The 20,496-nt window shown below is 41.1% G+C and overlaps 1 protein-coding gene and 1 long non-coding RNA gene across 3 annotated transcripts in view; both read left to right on the top strand.

Moving 5' to 3' along the window:
• CDH8 (cadherin 8) overlaps nt 1-8,727 on the top strand; it is a 150,640-nt gene extending 141,913 nt beyond the window's left edge. For both annotated transcript variants that reach the window (XM_088171832.1, XM_088171833.1), the window contains 2 exons: nt 4,390-4,641; nt 6,660-8,727. In XM_088171832.1, coding sequence (XP_088027958.1) covers nt 4,390-4,641; nt 6,660-7,153 — 746 coding nt within the window. In that variant the 3' untranslated portion in view covers nt 7,154-8,727. The remainder of the gene's footprint in view (nt 1-4,389; nt 4,642-6,659) is intronic.
• Nucleotides 8,728-14,424: 5,697 nt separating this feature from the next.
• Nucleotides 14,425-20,496, top strand: part of LOC148222341 (uncharacterized) — a 200,568-nt gene continuing 194,496 nt past the window's right edge. The window contains exon 1 of the long non-coding RNA XR_015806162.1: nt 14,425-15,188. This is a non-coding gene — a long non-coding RNA (uncharacterized LOC148222341). The remainder of the gene's footprint in view (nt 15,189-20,496) is intronic.

The following is a 20,496-nucleotide window of genomic DNA, read 5'->3' on the forward strand; positions in this document are numbered from 1 at the left end:
CAAAGGAATTAAAGAATTGCAATAATGTGCACAGAGAAAATGACACTTAGATGCAAACTCACTGCTTCTGATTTTTACTTTTGTTCTGTTATTTTATTGCCTGGATTAAAATTGCAAGATGCATTCTAGCACAAAGTGGGAGATGAGGGAGTTGACTTCTGCCTGCTAATTTCACATCCTGATTGCTGTCAATGCCATTAAAGTCACTCGTGTCCAGAAAATCCAGAAGTAGCTTTGTATTAAAATGGTTGCATTTACATTTTCTCAAAATCTTTAATCAGAGAGCCTCAAAAGAGATCTGGGAGATTTGAGAACAGCTGGGGAATCTGCAAAAAGCACTTGGCCCTGTGGTAATGGTTGTGGTTATGCAAACTACCTTTGTCTAGAAACCACACTGGACATCTTTTAAAGACCTTCTGCATTGTCATTCTTTGTTCCAGCTGGGAAGGAGATATCCCAAAACAGTCTCTTTCATGGTTATTTCAAGAATCTGCTTGTAAATTTCTGAGACTGAGTCAGCCAGGGAGCTGAGCCACCAGGTTTTTTACGTGTAAAAAAACGCAAAAGTGAGCTCCAGCTCTGAGCTGTAGTTGTGCATGCTCAGAGCTGTGTTTCTGTGACCTGACACTGATGCTATGACATTTCTTAAGATCTTGCACCATTCCTGAAGCCTGCAGGACAGGATGCAGCTCCTGGTCCATCCTGGGTGGCTGGAACATCACCAGGAGAGGGCATTTCATAGGGCTCAGGCATTTCCATGAACTTCTCCAGCCCCTTCCCCACAGAGAAGGATACAGAATTCCGGGAGGCTCATGGTGATGGAGAATGTGAAAGCTCTCCTGGATGTGCCTCACTGACTGCAGGAGCACTCAGTGTCTCTTTGCCTGTGGCAGACAGCTCAGAGCTCTGTGAGCAGAGACTTTGGGGGCTTCTGCACGTGCTTCTCCTTGTTTTGCTGAAAGCACCATCAATAAATAAACAACCTTTAATGAGGGATCAGTGGGTTAATTGGGAAGATGAGGGAAGGAGATTGTCCTCTCTCCTGCTGAGCACCTGCTGCCAAGTTAATTCATGCAGCAGGGCTGGAGGGTGTTCCTGGAGCAGATTCCTGCTGTTGTTCAGCTCCAGGAGAGGGGAATGTCCACAGAAAGGAGAAATCAGATAAATTTAGTTTATTGCTGATCAGCTGGTAGGATTTATCTTCAAGTTCTAGGAACCAACTAAAATGTCAACGAGGGAGTCATTGCTCTTCACTCAAGAGCCACATCTCCAGCAACACCAAGGTATATTTATTTTAGGACATAGCAATGAAAGGGAGAGAATTTATTGCTAAACAAAATTCCTAAGTCAAATGGAGGACTTGCCACCCATTGGTAAAACAATTTTGTCATTTCGTTTTGCTTTTTCTATTTTCTGCTTGTCAGTTTCTTTTCTTTCCAGGCATAACATGTTCACTTATAGTCAAACGTGGTTTTTAACAAAGCACAGGCAAACAAACAAACAAACAAAAAAACAAGAACCAAACTGCAACTAACAACAAAAAACCCAACCAAACAAGCCATTGGTAAGAAAAGAAAGTTATTCTCTTCTCATATGACATCTCTTCTGAATAGCTCTGACTGTCCAGCCATTGCAACTTATTTTGTACTTAACTAACAGTTAATATCCCAAATGTCTTGCATGTCTTTTGCTTTTTCTCATTACTTCTGAACTTGAATTGATAACCATTACTGGTACCAGGTGGTTTCTTACACTCAGCAAAGCTTTGCTGATGGGCACTTTATTTTCTCCATCTCTCCTCCCTCTCACTTTTTCTGCCCCCTTCTATTTGTCTCTTTAGAGTACATCCTTCCTTTTTTACTCAGTTATACTCTGGTTTTGCTTATTAGAATTTTCTGCAGCAGACAGGATGGCAGTGAGTGTCTCGGGAGGATGGAAGGGATCTGAAGCTCTTCCCAACAAGTGCAGCTTCTCTTTTTTTGTTCCTTCCTAAAGCAGGTGCCTTCCCTCTTTTGCATATCTGTACAATGCAGGGCTGTTGGGCTCAGCACATCAATCCTGTGCTCCAGCTTGGGCAGAGAAGGACTGCAGCAGGTTCACAGGAAGGAACAGGCTGTATCACCACAGATTTTAGAGCACTGTGTAATAGAACTATAAAAGTCTCTGGAGTTTGGAATAAATGACTACAGATGTGACACCTCTGAGGGGGATTTGTCTCAAAGGAAGAGCTGGAACTGGAGCACCACATAGTTTTCTCTTTTGAAAGGCTAAAGCAAAAGATTAAGGATGCAGTTTATGCTGGGATATTTTTAATTTTGCGGGAGAATGACAACGGATGAATTTATTTTCCAGTATTTGAAAATAGAGAGGGGTGCTAAGGAGGAAAAAAAGGCTATCAGATTAAAAAAGGAACTTTTGCACATCATGTAGTCAATCTTTCTTTGATAAAGCTATAAACACCCATATTCAGGGAAACTGAGCTACAGGATTATTTTCCCAACATAACTTTTCCTTTTTTTCCCTGCAGAGAAGGATGGCCCTGGAAATGGTTTAACTTGCACACATGTGTTAACTCCTCTGGCACACCCATCCAAGGAGGAATGCAGGGTTTGTTCACTTCCAAATGGGTGTTAATTACTGACTTCACACACGTGACATTTCCACTGCAGCACACTGGCACATGTGACACTGGGTGCCATCAGGGATTTTGGTCCTATTTGAGTTGTCAGAATTCTTAAGAGCTTATACCTGAAATTTGTCTTCAGTAAACACATATGCTTCCTTTCATTTTAAAAAGGGCACAAGGAAGAACTAGACTATTTATTTAGCTCCAGAGTGCCATCAGTTTTGATGTGACTGTTTCCAACTGGAATAGGTAAAACCTCAGGATTCCTGTGGGAAAAAAAAAATTATTAGGAATACTTTTTGTTCTGCAAAGTGACCATATTCTGCTTTATGAAGGAGTTAATTTTTAGATTGACCTTCACGTGTTGCATTATCTAAATGTATGAAAATGCTGAAATGGTTACATCATCTGCAATATAAATTATAGTAAGAACCTCTCTAGGCCAAGTAAATGTGATTTGTGGTGATTCAGCTGTGGAAGGAATAGAAAATTGTAGAATCACAGAATGTTTGGGTGGGAAGGGACCTGATCTTCAGGAGAAGCCTATTGTCATATGAGCACTCCCAGTGTTTTCTTTCCTTCCATGGGATGACATTTAGCATTGCACGTGTGCATTTTAGAGCATAAAATATCGGGAGGCTTTCTTTTGTTCATGATGCAACAGGAAAATGAACCTCAACTCCTTCTTCCAAACAAGATGTGCAGCTTTATTTTTAATTTTAAATTGTCATTGGATCCCACAGCAACACTCACACAGACACACACACACACACGTTCCTCTTCTCTGTGCCTCGGAATTTTTTTATTAAACAAAACACAAACAGCAAACTAGTGCAAGTCAACATGCACTCTGTTAGTATCATTCCTAATATTAGATTATTATTTTATTCCACAGAATAAAGCAGTTAAAAGTTAGAGAATATTTAAGTATATAAAGAAATCAGAATTTTCTGCATATTTGACATGCCACTAATCATAGTTTATACTTGAGCACTATGACACATACAAGATTATTGATATTTGATACGTGTGTGTTTATAACTGTCTAGAATCTGTCATTTTAATAACTATACAAATTAAAATCTGTATGATTACCCTAAGAAAAATCAACTTGTATTCATCTGATGGTGAACTGAGAACTGGGTGACTCTGAGAGATTTCACTGTGTAACTCTATGGCTGTGTAGGATGCCATGCAGTCAGATGCCTCTTTATATTTCTAAAATTAACTTTCTCCATATGTGTGCAGAGGTAAGATGTCCTAGACTCATTTCTGTCTGCCTCCATGGGAGATTCAGTCTGGTTTGCTCTCTTTTCTTCATTGAGGTCATATAAATGTTTAGATCACTTAAAATTAGGCCCACAACTTTTAATGCATTTAGCTTTTCTTTTGTCTTTATATAAAAAGAACCAATCTTTTATAGCCATGGAAAATGTGCAGTTTGCGGTTGTGAGGCAAGGAAGATTTGTGTTAATTGGTGAATATACTTGAAGTCTGGGTTACTTTAACATCTTGTTTCTCTCTTGTTTTACTGGCTGGATTTTTATGACCGCGGTGAATCATGATGGGAAGATATCTGTAGTGCTGTATGCAGAAAGAAAGGATTTCCATCATGATCTTCTTACCGCGTGACACAGGAAAATGCACATATTGCGTTTTGTTGGGCAGAAAGGGGAGGCTTTTCTGCGCTGAGGCCGCGGTTTGCGCTGAGGTTTCCGGGAGGCGCTGAGGCCGAGCTGTGTGCTGTGGTTTTGCCTTTGCAGATAACACCCTGAGCATCCTGGCCAAGCACAGCGGCTTCAGCCGGCAGAAGCAGGAGGTGTACCTGCTGCCCATCGTCATCAGCGACGGCGGCACGCCGCCCATGAGCAGCACGGGCACGCTGACCATCCGCGTCTGCGGCTGCAGCAGCGACGGCACCGTCACGTCCTGCAACGCCGAGGCCTACGTGCTGCCCATCGGGCTCAGCATGGGCGCCCTCATCGCCATCCTGGCCTGCATCATCCTGCTGCTCGGTGCGTGCTCAGGGACACGCGGCCCCTCCTGTGGGCCAGCACGAGCAGGGAGGTCGTTGTTCCCCTGTGCTCGAGTGCTGTGCCCGGTTCTGTCCCCTCAGTTTAGGGAGGGCCTTGAGACGCTCGAGCGCATCCAGAGGAGGTGACGAGGCTGGTGAGGGGCCTGGAACACAAACCCTGTGAGGAACGGCTGGGGGAGCTGATGTTGTTTATCCTGGAGAAAAGGAGACTCAGGGGTGACCTTATCAACTCTACAATGTGGCTGTAGGCAGCTGGGGTTGGTCTCTTCACCAGGCAGCACTGACAGGATGAGAGGACACAGCCTCAAGCCGCATCAAGGAAAATTAGGTTGGATATTCAGAAAAAGTTTTTCACAGAAAGAGTGATAAAGTACTGGAATGGTCTGCCCAGGCAGGTGGTGGAGTCACCATCCCTGGATGTGTTTAAAAAAAGATTGGATGTGGCACTGGGTGCCATGGTCTAGTTGAGGTGTTAGGGCATGGATTGGACTCAATGATCTTGAAGGTCTCTTCCAACCTAATGATTCTGTGAATTCTGTGAATTCTGTTCCTGGGGGCTCTCAGGAGCTGTGGGATTCCCAGAGGAGGAGTGGCACTGACAGTGCCGGCAGGATTGAATCCCTCACGTCCTTCTGTCAGCTCTGGACAGAAGCAGAGAGCAAAGTCCTGTTCTGAAGTAGTCACACACACAAGTTACAGAATAAACAGTGTGGAATGGGAAACTGAAAATCTCATCAGGGTGTTGAGCAGCAAGGTGAGCACAGTGTGGACTACACCTGATGGAAAATAGATCTGTTATATATCCTAAGACTTGTATGAATCATGGAATCATAGAATGTCCTGAGTTGAAGGGGACCCATCAGGATCACTGACCCAGCCCCTGTCCCTGCAGCCCCCCAGCAATCCCCCTGTGCATTCCTGGGGAGCCTGGGCAGTGCCAGCACCCTCTGGGGGAGCTGAACCTTGCCCTAAAACCCAACCTAACCCTACCCTGGCCCAGCTCCAGCTGTTCCCTGGGTGCTGTCCCTGTCACACAGAGCAGAACTCAGAGCTGTCCCTGCAGCCCTGCGGAGCTCTGCCCTCAGCTCCTCTGCTGCAGCTGAACCAGCCCAGAGCCCTCAGCCACTCCCTGGGGCCCCTGCAGGCCCTTCCCCAGCCCCAACTCCCTCCTTTGGATGCTTTCTTATAGGTTTAGTTCTTCCCATTATATATATATATATATATATTTATATTTGTATATTTCTATTATGAGTTTATTTTGGATTGTAATAGCACAAGAGACACTAAAGCTTTACAAGGTAAGCACTGTGGTATATTTAATAAAACATACATTTGTATACAACATCAAGCGAGGGAGAGAACAGTGAAAGGAGAGTCCTATTTCTGCACTTTGGAGCTTCACTTCAGTGACTGAGATTTACATCAGTAACTGAGGTTTCAGCATCAAGTTGCAAAAACAAGCATTACCTGTCTAGAGTTTTTTATGCATCTGTCCACAATTCTGAAATTAAACTGAGCTCTTTCTTTTTCACTTATTTCCTCACTCTCTTTTTAGTCATATGATAGGAGTCTCTTGCAACAGGTAGAAAAAACACTGATTTCCTTCTCCCATTAGGCCTATATTTTCAGAAAAACACCCTCTAATTTTTGAAAACACCGTCCCTAATGTAGATCATTATGTGAATAATGGTAGCCTGACTTCACTGGCAAAGGGAAAGTTGAGGCTCAAAATAAGAAGTATGGGAAATCTTATTTCTTCTATAAAATTGAGCTTCAGATGTAAATACGAGCTGATATTTAAAAACTAGATAACTAATCAGAGTTTCTGATCAAATTTCCTTCACTAAAGGGGGTTGAAGTCATAGGTCTTTCAGCTTTCCACCCTTATTACTCCCAGTTCCACAAAAAACAACCTCTCACCTTCCCCAGCTGCACTCACCATGTGGTGTTTGGATTGGAAATGTTTTGCCTAATCAGCTTGTGGTGCTCTCTTTGCAGTCATTGTGGTGCTGTTTGTGACACTGAGAAGACATAAGAATGAGCCTCTAATCATCAAAGATGATGAAGATGTGAGGGAAAACATCATTCGCTATGATGACGAGGGAGGCGGAGAGGAAGATACAGAAGCCTTTGACATTGCAACTTTGCAAAATCCAGATGGAATTAATGGATTTTTGCCTCGTAAGGATATTAAGCCTGATCTGCAGTTTATGCCCAGGCAGGGTCTTGCACCTGTTCCTAATGGTGTTGATGTTGATGAATTTATTAATGTAAGGCTTCATGAAGCTGATAATGATCCCACAGCTCCGCCATATGACTCTATCCAGATTTATGGCTATGAAGGAAAGGGGTCAGCAGCTGGTTCCCTTAGCTCCTTGGAGTCCTCCACATCAGACTCAGACCAGAATTTTGACTACCTCAGTGAATGGGGTCCTCGCTTTAAAAGACTCGGAGAACTTTACTCAGTCGGAGAAAGTGATAAAGAAACTTGACAGTGGATTACAAACTTTTTCCCTGTTGACTTAATGATCATGTAATATTCTAGGGCCACTGCTGTTAGTTAAAACTAATGTGGCTTTTTGTTTTAGAGGCAAGTTTAGCGCCAGTCATCTATAAAATCAACTACATTGTAATGTTGAACCAAAAAAAAAAAAGTATATGTTAGGAGGTTAAGTCTTGTGGAGTGTGAAGTAAAGTATGTGGAGTGTCTAGAAGTCTTTGGATATTTGATATTCACTTGACCACTCTGAAGATGGAGATTTGGATCTTTGATTATCTTCAGTGAATTGAAAAGAACAAAAAAGAAATTGGTGCTCTCTTAGGAAATGGACTTGCAGGGATTTGCTGTTGAGCAGTAGCTCCCGCCCAGTATGTGTAAAGCTAAAGGTTTGTTTCTGCATTGCCAACAAAGATCCTGCCACAGAAAAGTTCAAAGCAATATCTTGGTCTTCTTAGCAATGCTGAACAGAAATAGCATTGCCAATTCCTACTGGCTCCTACTGTGCAGTGACCATCCATTGTACATACAGTAATTGTTGGCCACGCAACCACAGACTGAATATCATCTTTAAATATTGTGTCAAGCCTTAAAATATTCACATGTTCTTAATCCATTCCAGTGATGGGTAATAAATACTACTAATGTGTAGAGATTCAGAGGCAGGGCTGCAAAACCTTGCTTCACAAAAGGATCTTTTTTTCTAGAAGAAGGATCAACCCTGTGCTTCGTCTTCTGAAAGAAAAAGCTGTGAAATGGGATGGACTTACATAAATGAAAGAATTGCTGATTTTATTGCTAAAGATCGAATTTATTTGTTTAACCTTTGAAATAAATATTTTATTGATGTCCATTATTGCTTTTATTTATTAAGACTGATAATCTATAGAGTAAGATTATGAAGAAAACTAAATTATATCAGTTAGATTTTTTTTTTCTATATGTAATGAATGTTTCATACATGTACATTTTGAAAAGAAAAAATGACTAATTGTTGCAGGTTAAAGCAGTTCCCTGTCCATTTGCAGTAGCTGAATTTTAAGAGAATCCTGGCAGGAATTAAACATTGCCAGAGAAAACTTTTGACAGTTTTATATCTTCTTCATAAATCTAGTACCTGGTGTTTTTAATACAAGCACAAACAGCTGGAAGTAAACTGGTTCATGTGAATATTTAAACTATAGACTTTTAGAAATCCACACATTAACACAGTACAGTAAAAAAAAAAAACATGCTTATAGTTCTCCACTGTATTAGAGCAGGAACCAGTGTGTACATAATTTTACTGCTTCTGTTATTAGCATTTTTTTCTATAATATTCATAGTGATGCACCAGGGCTCTTGCACACAGAGAAAGAACACTAGAAGCTGCAAGCATACTCAATTTGTAATGCAAACTTGCCATTTAGAAGTAGCAATTGTACAAGAAAACTACGTATTACATGCAAATCATTTTAATTTTCTACTTTGTTTTGAGGCTATATTATCGTTTGTTTATTTACTCCATGTATTGTATTCAGAGAAACTCCTGTATTGTTTCCTACTTTGTGAAATATATTTTTATAAATACTTTTCTTGTTATTGCTTTTCTTTCAGGTTTACCTGGGCACTACAGAAATGAATCTGCCAGAACAACTTCATAGTTTTTTTGAGGAATGTAGTTTCTTCAAAATAATTTATTTATTAGTTGAATACAGATAAAATAAAGAAAAAAAAAGGTGAATACTTGAAACAATTTTTGATAGTCATCGCAGAATTTTGACAGTGATGGGAGCACAGGAGTTATGAGTGTCTGATTCACTGCACCATGCTGAAAAATAACCTCACATGATTTTTGTTAAAACATTGCTAGTTAAAACAACCCACCGACTTAAAGTTCCTCAATAACATTTGTTCTGCAAACAAAGAATTCCTAACACTTCACCCTCAATTTACCTGCATTTCAGATGGTGACATTGACTTTGCTTTAGCTGCAGCATGACTTGGTTTAATGACTGTGGGCAACTAATACATTAATACCACTCAGATATTTATTATAAAGATTTTATTGAAGTTCATGCAGTAGGCAATACATTTAAGTTTCACTGCATTAGAACAAAAAATGCTTTTGAATAACTGAATGTAAAACTTCTGGCCAAACACTGAACTAAACTGTGAAGTCCTCTAAGGGTAGGAAAGAAGCCATCCTGGAGATTTCAATGAAATCAAACTTATTTCTGTAACTCACTACAGGGAAAATCAAACACACTCTTACTCATCGCTTGCTCTGGGTGCCAGGGTGTTGTGGGCTGCCATGGCAGATCCAACACCAGTGTAATCAGGAAAGGGATTGGGAACTGAGTCAGTTCCTGGTGTACATCCCATGGATCATGGCATTGGCTGGGGCCACATCAGCCTTCAGGGTAAGGCACTCCATGAGTTAGAGGCTACACTGCAGAGTTTAGCAAAGCTCTTTTGCAGGGAAACTCACAAATGGAAAACCTTCTGATTGCCTTTCTGATTGAAAGTTCCATCTGAGACCACGACAGTACATTCAGTAATAAGATTTTCAGGAAAAAAATCCCATCACTGGCCCTGTAGGAGAGGCAAAGCATGACAGAAATCTCATCATTGTCAGTCAAAAAGAGATGGGAGTCACTACTGCTGGCCAGAGCTCTAAATTGGGCATTGCTAGAGCTTTTAAACAGCAATAGCTACAATGCAAAGGGGGAAAAAGAATTAATGAATTTCTGACCTGTCAATGTGTTGTTTCTTGTGTCATTGCCTCCCTAAAGGGAAATGATTAACTCTGCAAACTAAGTCCATGTAATTTGAATATAAAATTTATGCCAATACATGTTAGAGGGTTAAATGTCAATCATTCAGTTTTCCATTACTTCTCTTTTTTTGACAATTAACTCAGAATAGAATGATTTTGGATAACAACAATATTTAGGGGATTAGATCATACTGTTCTACATTTCACATCTAGATTTAGACATATAAGTGACACTCTTTAAGCATGCAAAGGTGTAATTCATCTTTTCAACAACATTTAATTAGCAATTGACTCATTGTAAGTGACAAGGAAAATGCATTAAATTAGAATTATTAATACTGATAAATTTGAGAAGTAAATACTCAAAATCTTTTACAAGTGCGAAGTGCCTTAGAGTCCCATTGATCCTGTTCTGCCTTCACCTGGCTGTGCCTCACATCGTTTGTCACAACCACTGAAGTAAATCATCCCACTGGATGATTTACTGGAATTCTGAGAGCTGGAATTCTGTGCAAGGACACAAAATTCAGCTCAGGCATTTCAATAGGAAAGCACTGTGAAGGGAGTGTGTGTACATGTTTATTAAATATAACTGGGATGGCTGAAGGTCCTCAGCGAGTCCTGTCCTTTACAGCAGCTGAAAGCAGAGCCTGTTTGTGTGTCTGACCTTGAAATCAGATCACACAAGGTCATTTAAATACATTTCTCACCCGGTATCATTACACCTTTTTGTCTATGATGACTTTGAAATGACTGTGAAATACAGAGGAGAGTAAAATGGCTCAAGACTTTCATTTAAATCAGCAGTTGCTGATCACAGGAGAAACATTTAACACTATGGCAACTCCAAATCCCATCAGCTCTGTGGCAGTGCAGCAGTGACAATTCTCAGTCTGGAGAACAGACAGGATGTCTGCAAAATAGTCTGCTTGGAATAACTCTATTTGTACAGCTCTGCTAGAGATGGAGCTGCTGATTTTAATAGAAAGAGAAAAATAAATCAGCTCTACTACATCCATGCAGTTCCATCTACTTACAAATGTGTGTGGCAATTTTTTTGAACAGCCTGCATGGTCATGGAATTCTAGAACTGGATAAATGGGTTTAGAAAGCTTCTCCAAGGTCTGTCTAGTCAGGGGAATTTTTGGCAGGTAGCCTTTTCCTGTATATCTGATTTTCTTGGGATATCATTTCAGTCAGATGGAGCTGTTTATTTGCTGTATTTCTCCTCTTTTGTCTGCTCCTCTCTTCACCATGTCATCTATCCTGAGCTGGAATACTGGGAGTATGATGTTAGGAAGTTCATTAAGACCATGTAGCTCTTTTTCAGCTGCTCAGTGTTCAGCGACTAGAAAATGCAGCTCACCCAGGAGAGTGAGGTTCACCAAGCTCCCTTCCTCCTCTAGGGAAGACTGAACAGTCTGAGTTACTCATACAAAAGGACTGTCCCAGTATTTAAATTATGCTGAAAAATCTGAAGCTAATGATGGTGCTTTTTAATTAATAGAAAAATATAAATAATAGGAAAAAAAGTTCATTAGTGGCAGACATTCACAAGTGTTTCTGATCAAGAGAAGTGAAAAGTTCATCAAAAGTTCATCAGAACTGCAGTGCCAGGACACAGGGAATGGCTGCCAGTGGCAGAGGACAGGGCTGGATGGGATCTTGGGCAGGAATTGTTCCCTGGCAGGGTGGGCAGGGCTGGCACAGGGTGCCCAGAGCAGCTGTGGCTGCCCCTGGATCCCTGGCAGTGCCCAAGGCCAGGCTGGACACTGGGACAGTGGGAGGGGTCCCTGCCATGGCAGGGTGGCATTGGATGAGCCCTAAGCCCCCTTTCAAACTGGGCCATCCTGTGATTCTGTGTAAAAAGATTGCTCAAAAAATGATTTTTCAGATTCGGAAGTTTTTAGCAGCAGCAAGATGTTCTAGTAAATTGAAGCTTAGCAAAAATAAAATGTAAGAAGTAAAAAGTGTGAACATTCACTGTTGTTAGTTTGCTTTCAGACCACAGCACGTGTCATTAGCAGAAAATAGAAAGTACTGATGGAGTGAGCAATGAAAGCTTTCTGTGCTTCTATCATTCAGATAAGTTGGACTTGTATTATTTCTACATTTGTATACTATTTGTGCAAGATAATATTCTGGCTTTGCAGAAGGTGGAAACCAATTTAACTTGCTGTATAATTCACAGTGATGGGTTTTGTAATCACACTGCAAAATGAGTCTAGCTGCTGTATTATACAATACTGATACTGGCTTATGTGCTGCAGAACCAGACCCTCTCCAACTAATGTCACAGTATTCTAAATGAGAAAATATAAAAGTCCTGACAATGCTTTTTGTGCAACTGCAACTAAGACATCTTCCAAAATGGCTAATAAAAGCGAGCTGAAGCTCAGCGTTGCTGGCAGAGCCTTGTAAATGTGCTCATTAGCATTGCAACACAACTATCTCTTCTTTTTTTGGTCTTCTTACCCCCCCACATCACAAACATTAAACCAGTGAAATAAACTACATGAAAATCTCAGCCTTCTCTTCAGAGGGGATATGGAATAAGTTCCAAAATTCCCTTTCTTCTCCTTCCACCGTTTCTGGTGCCTGTTTGAAGGAGGTCTGTGAGAACACAGGCAGAGTGAGGGGATGAGTAGAGGTTTCCTGTTTTATTCCACGATTGGAGAAAACATTTCTAGTGTGGGGGCACTAGTACCCTCCCCTGATATTTTTCTGGGCATTCACAAAATTAAATCTAATATTGACAGCTGAAATTCCTGTTCATCAGGAGATCCCTGGTCAATCATCTTGTGTAGACTCATGGAATGGATGGGATTGGAAAGGACCTGAAAAATCATCATTTTCCACCCCTGCCATGGGTGGGACACCTTCCACTATCCCAGGGTGCTCCAAGACCCAGTGTCCAACCTGGTCTTGGGCACTGCCAGGGGTGTTCATCCAGTCCAAATACAGACTAATTCCATGGGGCAGAGGAACACAGAGATTTCTTCCTTTACTCCTATGGAAATGCTCTGATTTGTGGAAGAAACAGCCAGAAAGGCAGCAGGCAGGCAGCACTGATAACTGGTGGTGGCAAAATGATGGGTGAATCTGGAGTGGATTCTCATTTTGTATCTTGGGTCTTTGGGTTGGCCAAGCCTAGCCTTGATTTTTTTTTTTTTTTACCTTCAAAATATTTAACAGCAAAAAAAGTCATTTTCCTGCCTTTCATAACAGCTTGTTTTTGAATTATAAAACAGGTCTTGTGGTTGGGGGCCCTTTTTGTCATTTCTTTCTTTGTTAGTGGAATGTTCCCTGATGGCAACACTGACACAGTTCATTCTGCCAAATTTCACAAGCTGGCAGTTTTACCAGTGAATATGAAAACAAAAGATGTGCATTTTTAAACTGAAATATTATTTATATGATTGGGAACAACAAAGCCAATTGAATCACCTTTAGAATAAACTCCACTTCCACATTTGCTGCCACAGATGGGATTGCTTTTGGACTCATTTTCAGATACTGATACATCAGTGCTGGGAGTTTTGTATGCAAAACTCTGTAGACATTGCTGTGGAATAAGTTTCCCATATTTTACAAAAGAAGAGTATCATGACTTTAACCCAGGAACACAGAAATAGGGTGTTTTACTTAAAACCACATGAACAAGTAGAATTCAGAGCTGAATTCCAGGTGTCTCAGGTGTGAGATAGGGCAGCTGGTTGGAGTTAAGCCCCAGATTATTTTGGCATTATGTGTGACCTCCTCCTTCACACAGCCCCGGGCTCCTGTGCAGCTCTCAAGCCCGGGGTGATTTTGCAGGCTCCATCCCAGTCTCTGCCATGGCAGGGTGGGGAATGTGGCCAAGAGTTTGTCACCTCCAGGGGGACACATCTGGTCTTTGTCCCAGGATGGATTTTACAGTTTCCTGCCAGCTCCTGCAGTGCCAGGTGTGAGCTGGCTGCAGCTGTGGCCACCCAGAATCACCTGTACACCAAATAAAGGCAGGTTGGGGAAAATGTCATTGCAACCCAGAGCAGGAGATACAATTAATCCTTACAAAAAAAGGTCAAGTATGAATCATCAAATGCTGCAAGGTTTTAATGGATATTTCCCAACCCTCTTATATTACAGGAAACAGCAGCCATTCATTTTATTCTATATAATGCTTCTTCCATAAATAAAAGTAGCAGTGGATGACAAAGGGGTTTTATTTAGACTGTCATAAATGTCTGCTGCTTCTGTTTTCATAAATTACAAAAAAAAAAAAAAACAGAAAAATCAGGAATTTTCCAGCCCATTATTATATAGACCCAGTCCAATATTTTACTAGAACAGAAGTCTCCATTGCTCTCTTCATTCTCTCCCATCCTCGTGAATGCTCTGGCTTAATTAATTAATAAAATTTAGTATTGTGTCTGCTCTTGTCCATGTGGCAATTCATTTGAGAGCTTTTTAATTCAGAATCTAGGAAGAACCTGTTGTTTCAGCCAGCCTGCTAATATCAGAGAGTGAGGAAAAGTGTTATCTTACAAACCTGTGATTGCCTTAATAAGTATTTTTCAAGTTTTCCTACAGCTTCTGTTTCTGAAAATATTTTATCACTTAAAAATGTATGAAAGGATTAGGTGAGTGGGGTTTTTGCAATCCTAATGTGACACAAACAGAATCTAGTAATTTTGAGAATTTATTTCCCCTTATGCTTCATGATAGACAAATGAGCATGTATTCATGTGAAGACTTTTATTACCAAAACCAACTTACAGTTGCAAAGAGAAAAAACATCTAAAATAAAACCAGAAAGATATAGTTTCCTAAATTTTCAGAATTACTCTGTCCAGTTTTAATTTTCATTTCCAGTCACATTTTCAATGCATTTTGTGGATTTTTTTTTTTCTGACAACAAATGCCAGTCAAATACTGTCAGTCATAGGAAAATAATAAAATAATTTGATGAAGAGAACGCACATTATTGTTGTAAGTGATCCTTTCATCATGGAATTTGATGGTCTGATAGCAATTTAGGTTTTGGCAAGGAATTTTGGGAGCTGTAGTCCTCGTGGAGAGTTTGGAGGCATTAATTTGTTACAAGCTGTGTAAGGCAGTGCTGGGCCTGCTCCCACCCCGTGCCAGCTGCTCCAGGTGTGAGGGGGAATTTCTTGATTTCTGTTTTGTGTTTCTGATTGCTTTTAGGTGGTAGGTGAAGCACAGAGGACTCAGCAAGGTCTGAAAGCAGATATAATTCAGTGCATCCTGATCTATCCTGATTCCTGCTCAGGTAAGTGTGTGCTAACAATTTTTATATTTACTAAAATAATTTCCATTAAAAGCTGGAATTCACATTTTGGAAGTGCTGATAACCTATTGTGTTGACAGCACTGGGTGTTACACATAAAACATTCAAACAAGTTTCTAGAAGTGATGAGGAGCTAATGAAGAAAAAGTGGTACAACTGAAAAAAGAAAAAAATAAAATAAATTATTGCTGTGGGTAGCTCACCTGCCTCAAAGGGTAGAAACTTCCCCTGTGCAGGGAACCAGAGTGAGATCTATTCAGCACTTAATTAACACTTAAACCCACAAAATATGGCCCTGTGCTCTGCAGTGATTTTCTCTGAGGACATGAGCACAGGGAATAAGTTCCAAACTTGCAGCTCTTGCTGTTCCTCTGGCAGTCTCATACATCACTGGAACTTTCCTGCCTGCACCCAGTGGCTTCCCAGCTCTGCTGTGCAGTGTAAGCTGAAAATGCTCAGAGTGGGACCAGACAGCTGATGAGAATTCAAATAATGTACAGGGGCTGAAAGTGAGTGAGCAGCTAAAACATAAGGTGCCACTTGTAATCCAATCTCTGCTGCAATCTGGGGCTGACTATAATTGTTTTTAGTGTTTGTGCAGTAAGCCTCAAATCAGATTGGGAATGTACTGATTTGTGGGATGAGTAGCAGAGCAGAAAGCAGCATAAACAAGTAGAAAAACCCAGATTTTTTTTTCTCAAAAATACACTGTACCACGAGACATAAATATGAGTGTGTGCATGTAGGATGAGAGAGAATGACAAAGAAATTATGAAAATTTTGGAAAAGATTCTCCAAACGGCCATTTAAACCCATGACATTCAGCCTTTATAAAAAGGACTGATAGGTCAGTTTATACAGTTCTCAAGCATTTCTAGTGTTGGGGGATCATTCCTAGAAAATTTGTACACCTACTCAAGTTATTTTCTTCACTGCTCCTATTTGCAATACAAACAATTTTGTTTTTTCCTTGATATAAAGGAATCATCATCACAGTCACATGGTCTGAACCATGATATATGGCTGACAATCTGACCATGCCTTAAACAGAATTTTGTGTTTCAGATTGCCTTTCACCTGGGGGTAAAACACAATGAAATGTCTCACAGGAGGTCTGATACTGCAGTGTTTTATCCCTCTGATTTGATGATATTTATACAAATCCTTTCTCTATTGCAAACTGAAGGAATGGTATGTGAAGTGGACTTTTTTTAAAAGAAGGAATCTGATAGGTCCTATTCAGAAGTGAAGAAATCGTTTTCATCCAGTTTGGTAGAATTTCACAGCAGTCAAAGAACATAATATTTATTTTTTTTTTCTTATTGACTATTTTATAGAACAAATGGATTTCTGCATCACCACTGATTTGCACATGTATTAGGGAAAGAACCACAGTGATCCTGATGATCTTATTATTGATGCTAAAAGAGAGCTGGATAACTCCAAGTTTTCCCTGAATTCAGAAGTTTAAGCCTGAATTTGATTGCAGATGAATCCTTCACTGTGGTACCCACAGTGTGGACAGCACTGTGCTGAGCTGGGAATTGCATCCCCTGCACAGCTGTCTGCAGGCACTGAGCATCCCTGAGTCCTGATGCCACAGAACACTCTCATATTTGCCTTAGAATCAGAGGAAAAATGCATTTTGAGGAAAGCTCCTGAGTCCTGCTTCCCTTCTGGTACAGGTTCTAAGCAAGTCCAAACTTTGTAGTGGTTTCCTTCCCTCCATGAGGCCAGAATGTCTTTCTAGGAAAAGCAGGGTCAAGGTCTGTGGATGGACATAGGATGCATTCCTGGAAATCTCTAGTTAGCTGTAGCCTAAATGAGTTCAGCTATATCAGAAAAGGTTGTTCTGTATCCTCAGGGGACCAGAGCAGGACAGTTTTGCTCTCTCACAGTAACACAAAGCACATTCCTAAGTGTAAATAAAGAAGGACATTAGAACTCGAGCCATGGCAGGTGAAGATTAGAAGTAAAATTTCTACTCCCTTGTAAAATTAATCCCTCTTGACAGTTAAGAAAAAAGGACTTTCAGATCTTGTTTTGTAAAAAATATGCATTAAGCTTAAAGCAGATCTATGGGACTATAAATAACTTGAATTTTTGAGTAGGAATTGTCATTGTAATACATGGATCAATAAAAAGGATTTATATAGTCCCCAAGCAGATACTTCAGAACAATGGTCAATTCCTCATTACCCTTTACTCTGAGCCTGTCTCATTTTATGTGCTATCCTCTCAAAAAATATTCCTGACTGATGCCTGTGTGCTTTGCTGATGATGTTCCTGTGGAATATGTTGCATGCCAAACCTTTATGTGGCCAGAAACAAAAAATCACCCTCCTGCCAATTCTCCTTTCCCTTCTCTACTCTAGTTTCTGACAAGAAGGCAGATGTACTTTCCTGAGCTAAATGCCATTTAGTCAGTTATCTTTTTACTTATCACCCCCTTGGTATGGTAGAGATGAACTGTATGTTCATCAATGTTTTGTGTTATGTTTGAATCCCGGGTGATAAATTATTTTCAAACATATACCAATCATTTAAATGAAAATGTTATGTGTGCCAAAATAGTGTCTCTTTCAGGATCTGTGTGAACAGATAACTGTGCAAGGAGAGCAGAAGATAAACTTAGTTTTCAGAGAAAGTCTCTGAAAAAAAAATTAAAATGTGATGTCCAAGCTGGATAAATTCTGAAGTCCATCTCAACAGTAAAGAAAGAATAAGGACAATTTGCTCTTCTATTGCCTGAGATTAGTGAATGGTAGAAAGGAAGGGAAAAAGGAACAAATGATACTGGATTGGTGAGACAAAATGATGGAGGGTAAAAAGTTGCTGCTATTCATAAGAGGTTCCTCAAGCATTAACCTGGTTATTTACCTCCCTGCTGGAGCAGAGAAAGAGCACATGAATAGTTTAATTAATAGTCAGGCTTTAGAGGCTCCAGCATTGCAAGGCCCTGTACCAATGTTTTCTTGTGAGGTTGGTTCCATCAAGAGTCAAAGTGAATTGAAGGGGAGCAATACACTTCTCTCCAATGCACATTATTATAAGTCTCCATTGTGTAGTTTACCTGCACAACACCTCAGAGCTGTAACAAAGTGTTGTTTGACACCTTGCACAAACTAAACACCTGAAATTGAGACACTGAAGGAGCTGGGCAGGGCTACACAGAAAGTGTAATAAAACAGGAACATTAACCAAAAACCTGTGTATGTCCTGCAAAACCAGGAGAGATTTCTTCCCTATTTGTGTTAAAGCAGACAAGAGCTGGAACAATCTAACAGAGCACACTGTAGCTGGAGAAAGTGTAACAGAAAATAGCAGATTTTGTGTTTCTGTTGTTTGATTACTGCTTGTGTTAACAGAGTTGGGACGTTGTTCAGCTGAAGTGAACAAGAACCTTCCACTGACTCTTATCAGTGTGACCTACTAATAATTAATGATTTCTCAGTATGCAGATAAGTGAGCTGCCTCATTCCTTAGGAATATTTTAAATGAACCAATCTGGAATTTCTCAGTTCAAAATCTGGATATTTTTTGGTCTGCAAATTAGCTCACATGTCCCTGCAGTCCTGAGAGAAGTGCAAAGGAAGTACAGTGTGGGAAAGGCATTTCTGAGCAGTCCAAATGGGGATGGTAGTCTTGAGAGATGAAAAAATTACTCTGGTTTGCTTTTTGTACCAAAGGGATGTTCTGGATAATCAGTTAAAAAGCCTTTGAAATGAACCTTCAAAAATTTTAGAATCATCCCTCCCTCATAAAAGGCCTTTTTTCCATCACATCAGTGAGATGAAATGAAGATAAAAGTTGCTCTGTTTAAAATTATTTCCTTCTGACATGAGTTTGAATTTGCCTTTTTTTTCACTCTCCAGCAATCTCAGTGGAGATCATGTGGCACAGGCTGCTGTTCCCTGCTCGGAAATTTTACATTTCAATGATATGTTTGTATTCCTAGATCTAAGCAGATAAGTAGTGATTTGAGCATGCCCTGAATCTGGAATGTGCTGTCCTGGAGTTAGGGAATAAATGTACTCACGGTGGGCTTGTAGTTGGTGTTCCAGAGGGAGTTGTGGCTGGAGGAGAGGATTCTGAATGTCAGTGATGCTGAGCTGAGCCCTGCCCTGTGCTCAGAGGGAGTGCAGTGGATCCCTGGGTGGGTGGGATGTGCTGGGAGCCCACTCTGGAGTCCCCTGGCACCCACAGCAAAGCCCTGCTCAGTGCCTTGGCTTGGGGAGGCCTTGGGCAAATGGCCAGGATTGTCTGTCCTCGGCTGGGCTGGGAGCAGAAAACACAGGGGGGCTTGTCTTAGGAAAAGTGGAGGGTGCATCTTGTGGGAGGAAATTGCACATTCTGGTGATACTGGAAGAAAGCTTGCAGGTTTCCCACTCAAATTCTTGGTACCCAGTATGTGTCACAAGCCTGTTACTCTTCCTTTTCGTTCCAACGTGTGTGACAGTGCTGAGAGTCATCAGGTGTGTCCCCCCTACCTCCCCCTTCTACACACCCCCCTCTCCCTGGGGCTTGTCTCTGATACTGTGAATTGTCCTAAGATAAGAGCACCATGTGGCAATTGCAGGAGAAACTCTCTGGGTGCTCAAATAATTAATATATTCCAGAGATGGGGAGCTGTGCTAATTGACTTTGGTGCACATCAGCCTGCAACAGGGTATAAAATGCTAGTGGAGAATGGGCCAAAGGGACAAACTGGTGTCCTAAGGCTGCAGGCAGGTTCTGGGTGGATCCCTGCAGGCTATGTCCAGGTCCAGCCTGAGCACAGAGGACACTCCCTTTGGGATGGGTGAGTAAAAGCACTCAGGTCTCACACAGGGAGATAAAAGCCCAGAGCAGCTCCACAGGGGCTCTGTGCCTGTGCATTGTGCAAGGCCAAAGGCTGCCAACCTGTGCATTCCCACCCAAACCTGCTTCTGGTACCTCCCTCTTCTTCTTTGACACCTGCTTCTTTTACAGACTGCACTGGCAATATTTCTTCACTGTTTCAGCAATAAACCTGATCATAATCTGCCACATAGGCAGTGCTAAATTTCTCGTTCCTGGGTGAGATCCTTCTCTCCTTTGCTCCAGTGTGCCAGCTGTGACCCAAATTAGCAGAGGGGCTTTCTGACAATGAGCTTTTTTTGCAACATCGTGATCCAGAAGGCTTTAGGTAACAATATTCCATAAACTATCCATCCTGATTCCCAACCATTTCCTCCAGCAGTGAGAACCTGCAGTAATTTCAGGGAGTCATCCAGAGCCAGTGAAAGGAGCTGTCTCTGGGTTTGTGTCT

The sequence above is a fragment of the Sturnus vulgaris genome, chromosome 12, assembly GCF_052056855.1.
Source record: "Sturnus vulgaris isolate bStuVul1 chromosome 12, bStuVul1.hap1, whole genome shotgun sequence".
NCBI classification, from domain to species: domain Eukaryota; kingdom Metazoa; phylum Chordata; class Aves; order Passeriformes; family Sturnidae; genus Sturnus; species Sturnus vulgaris.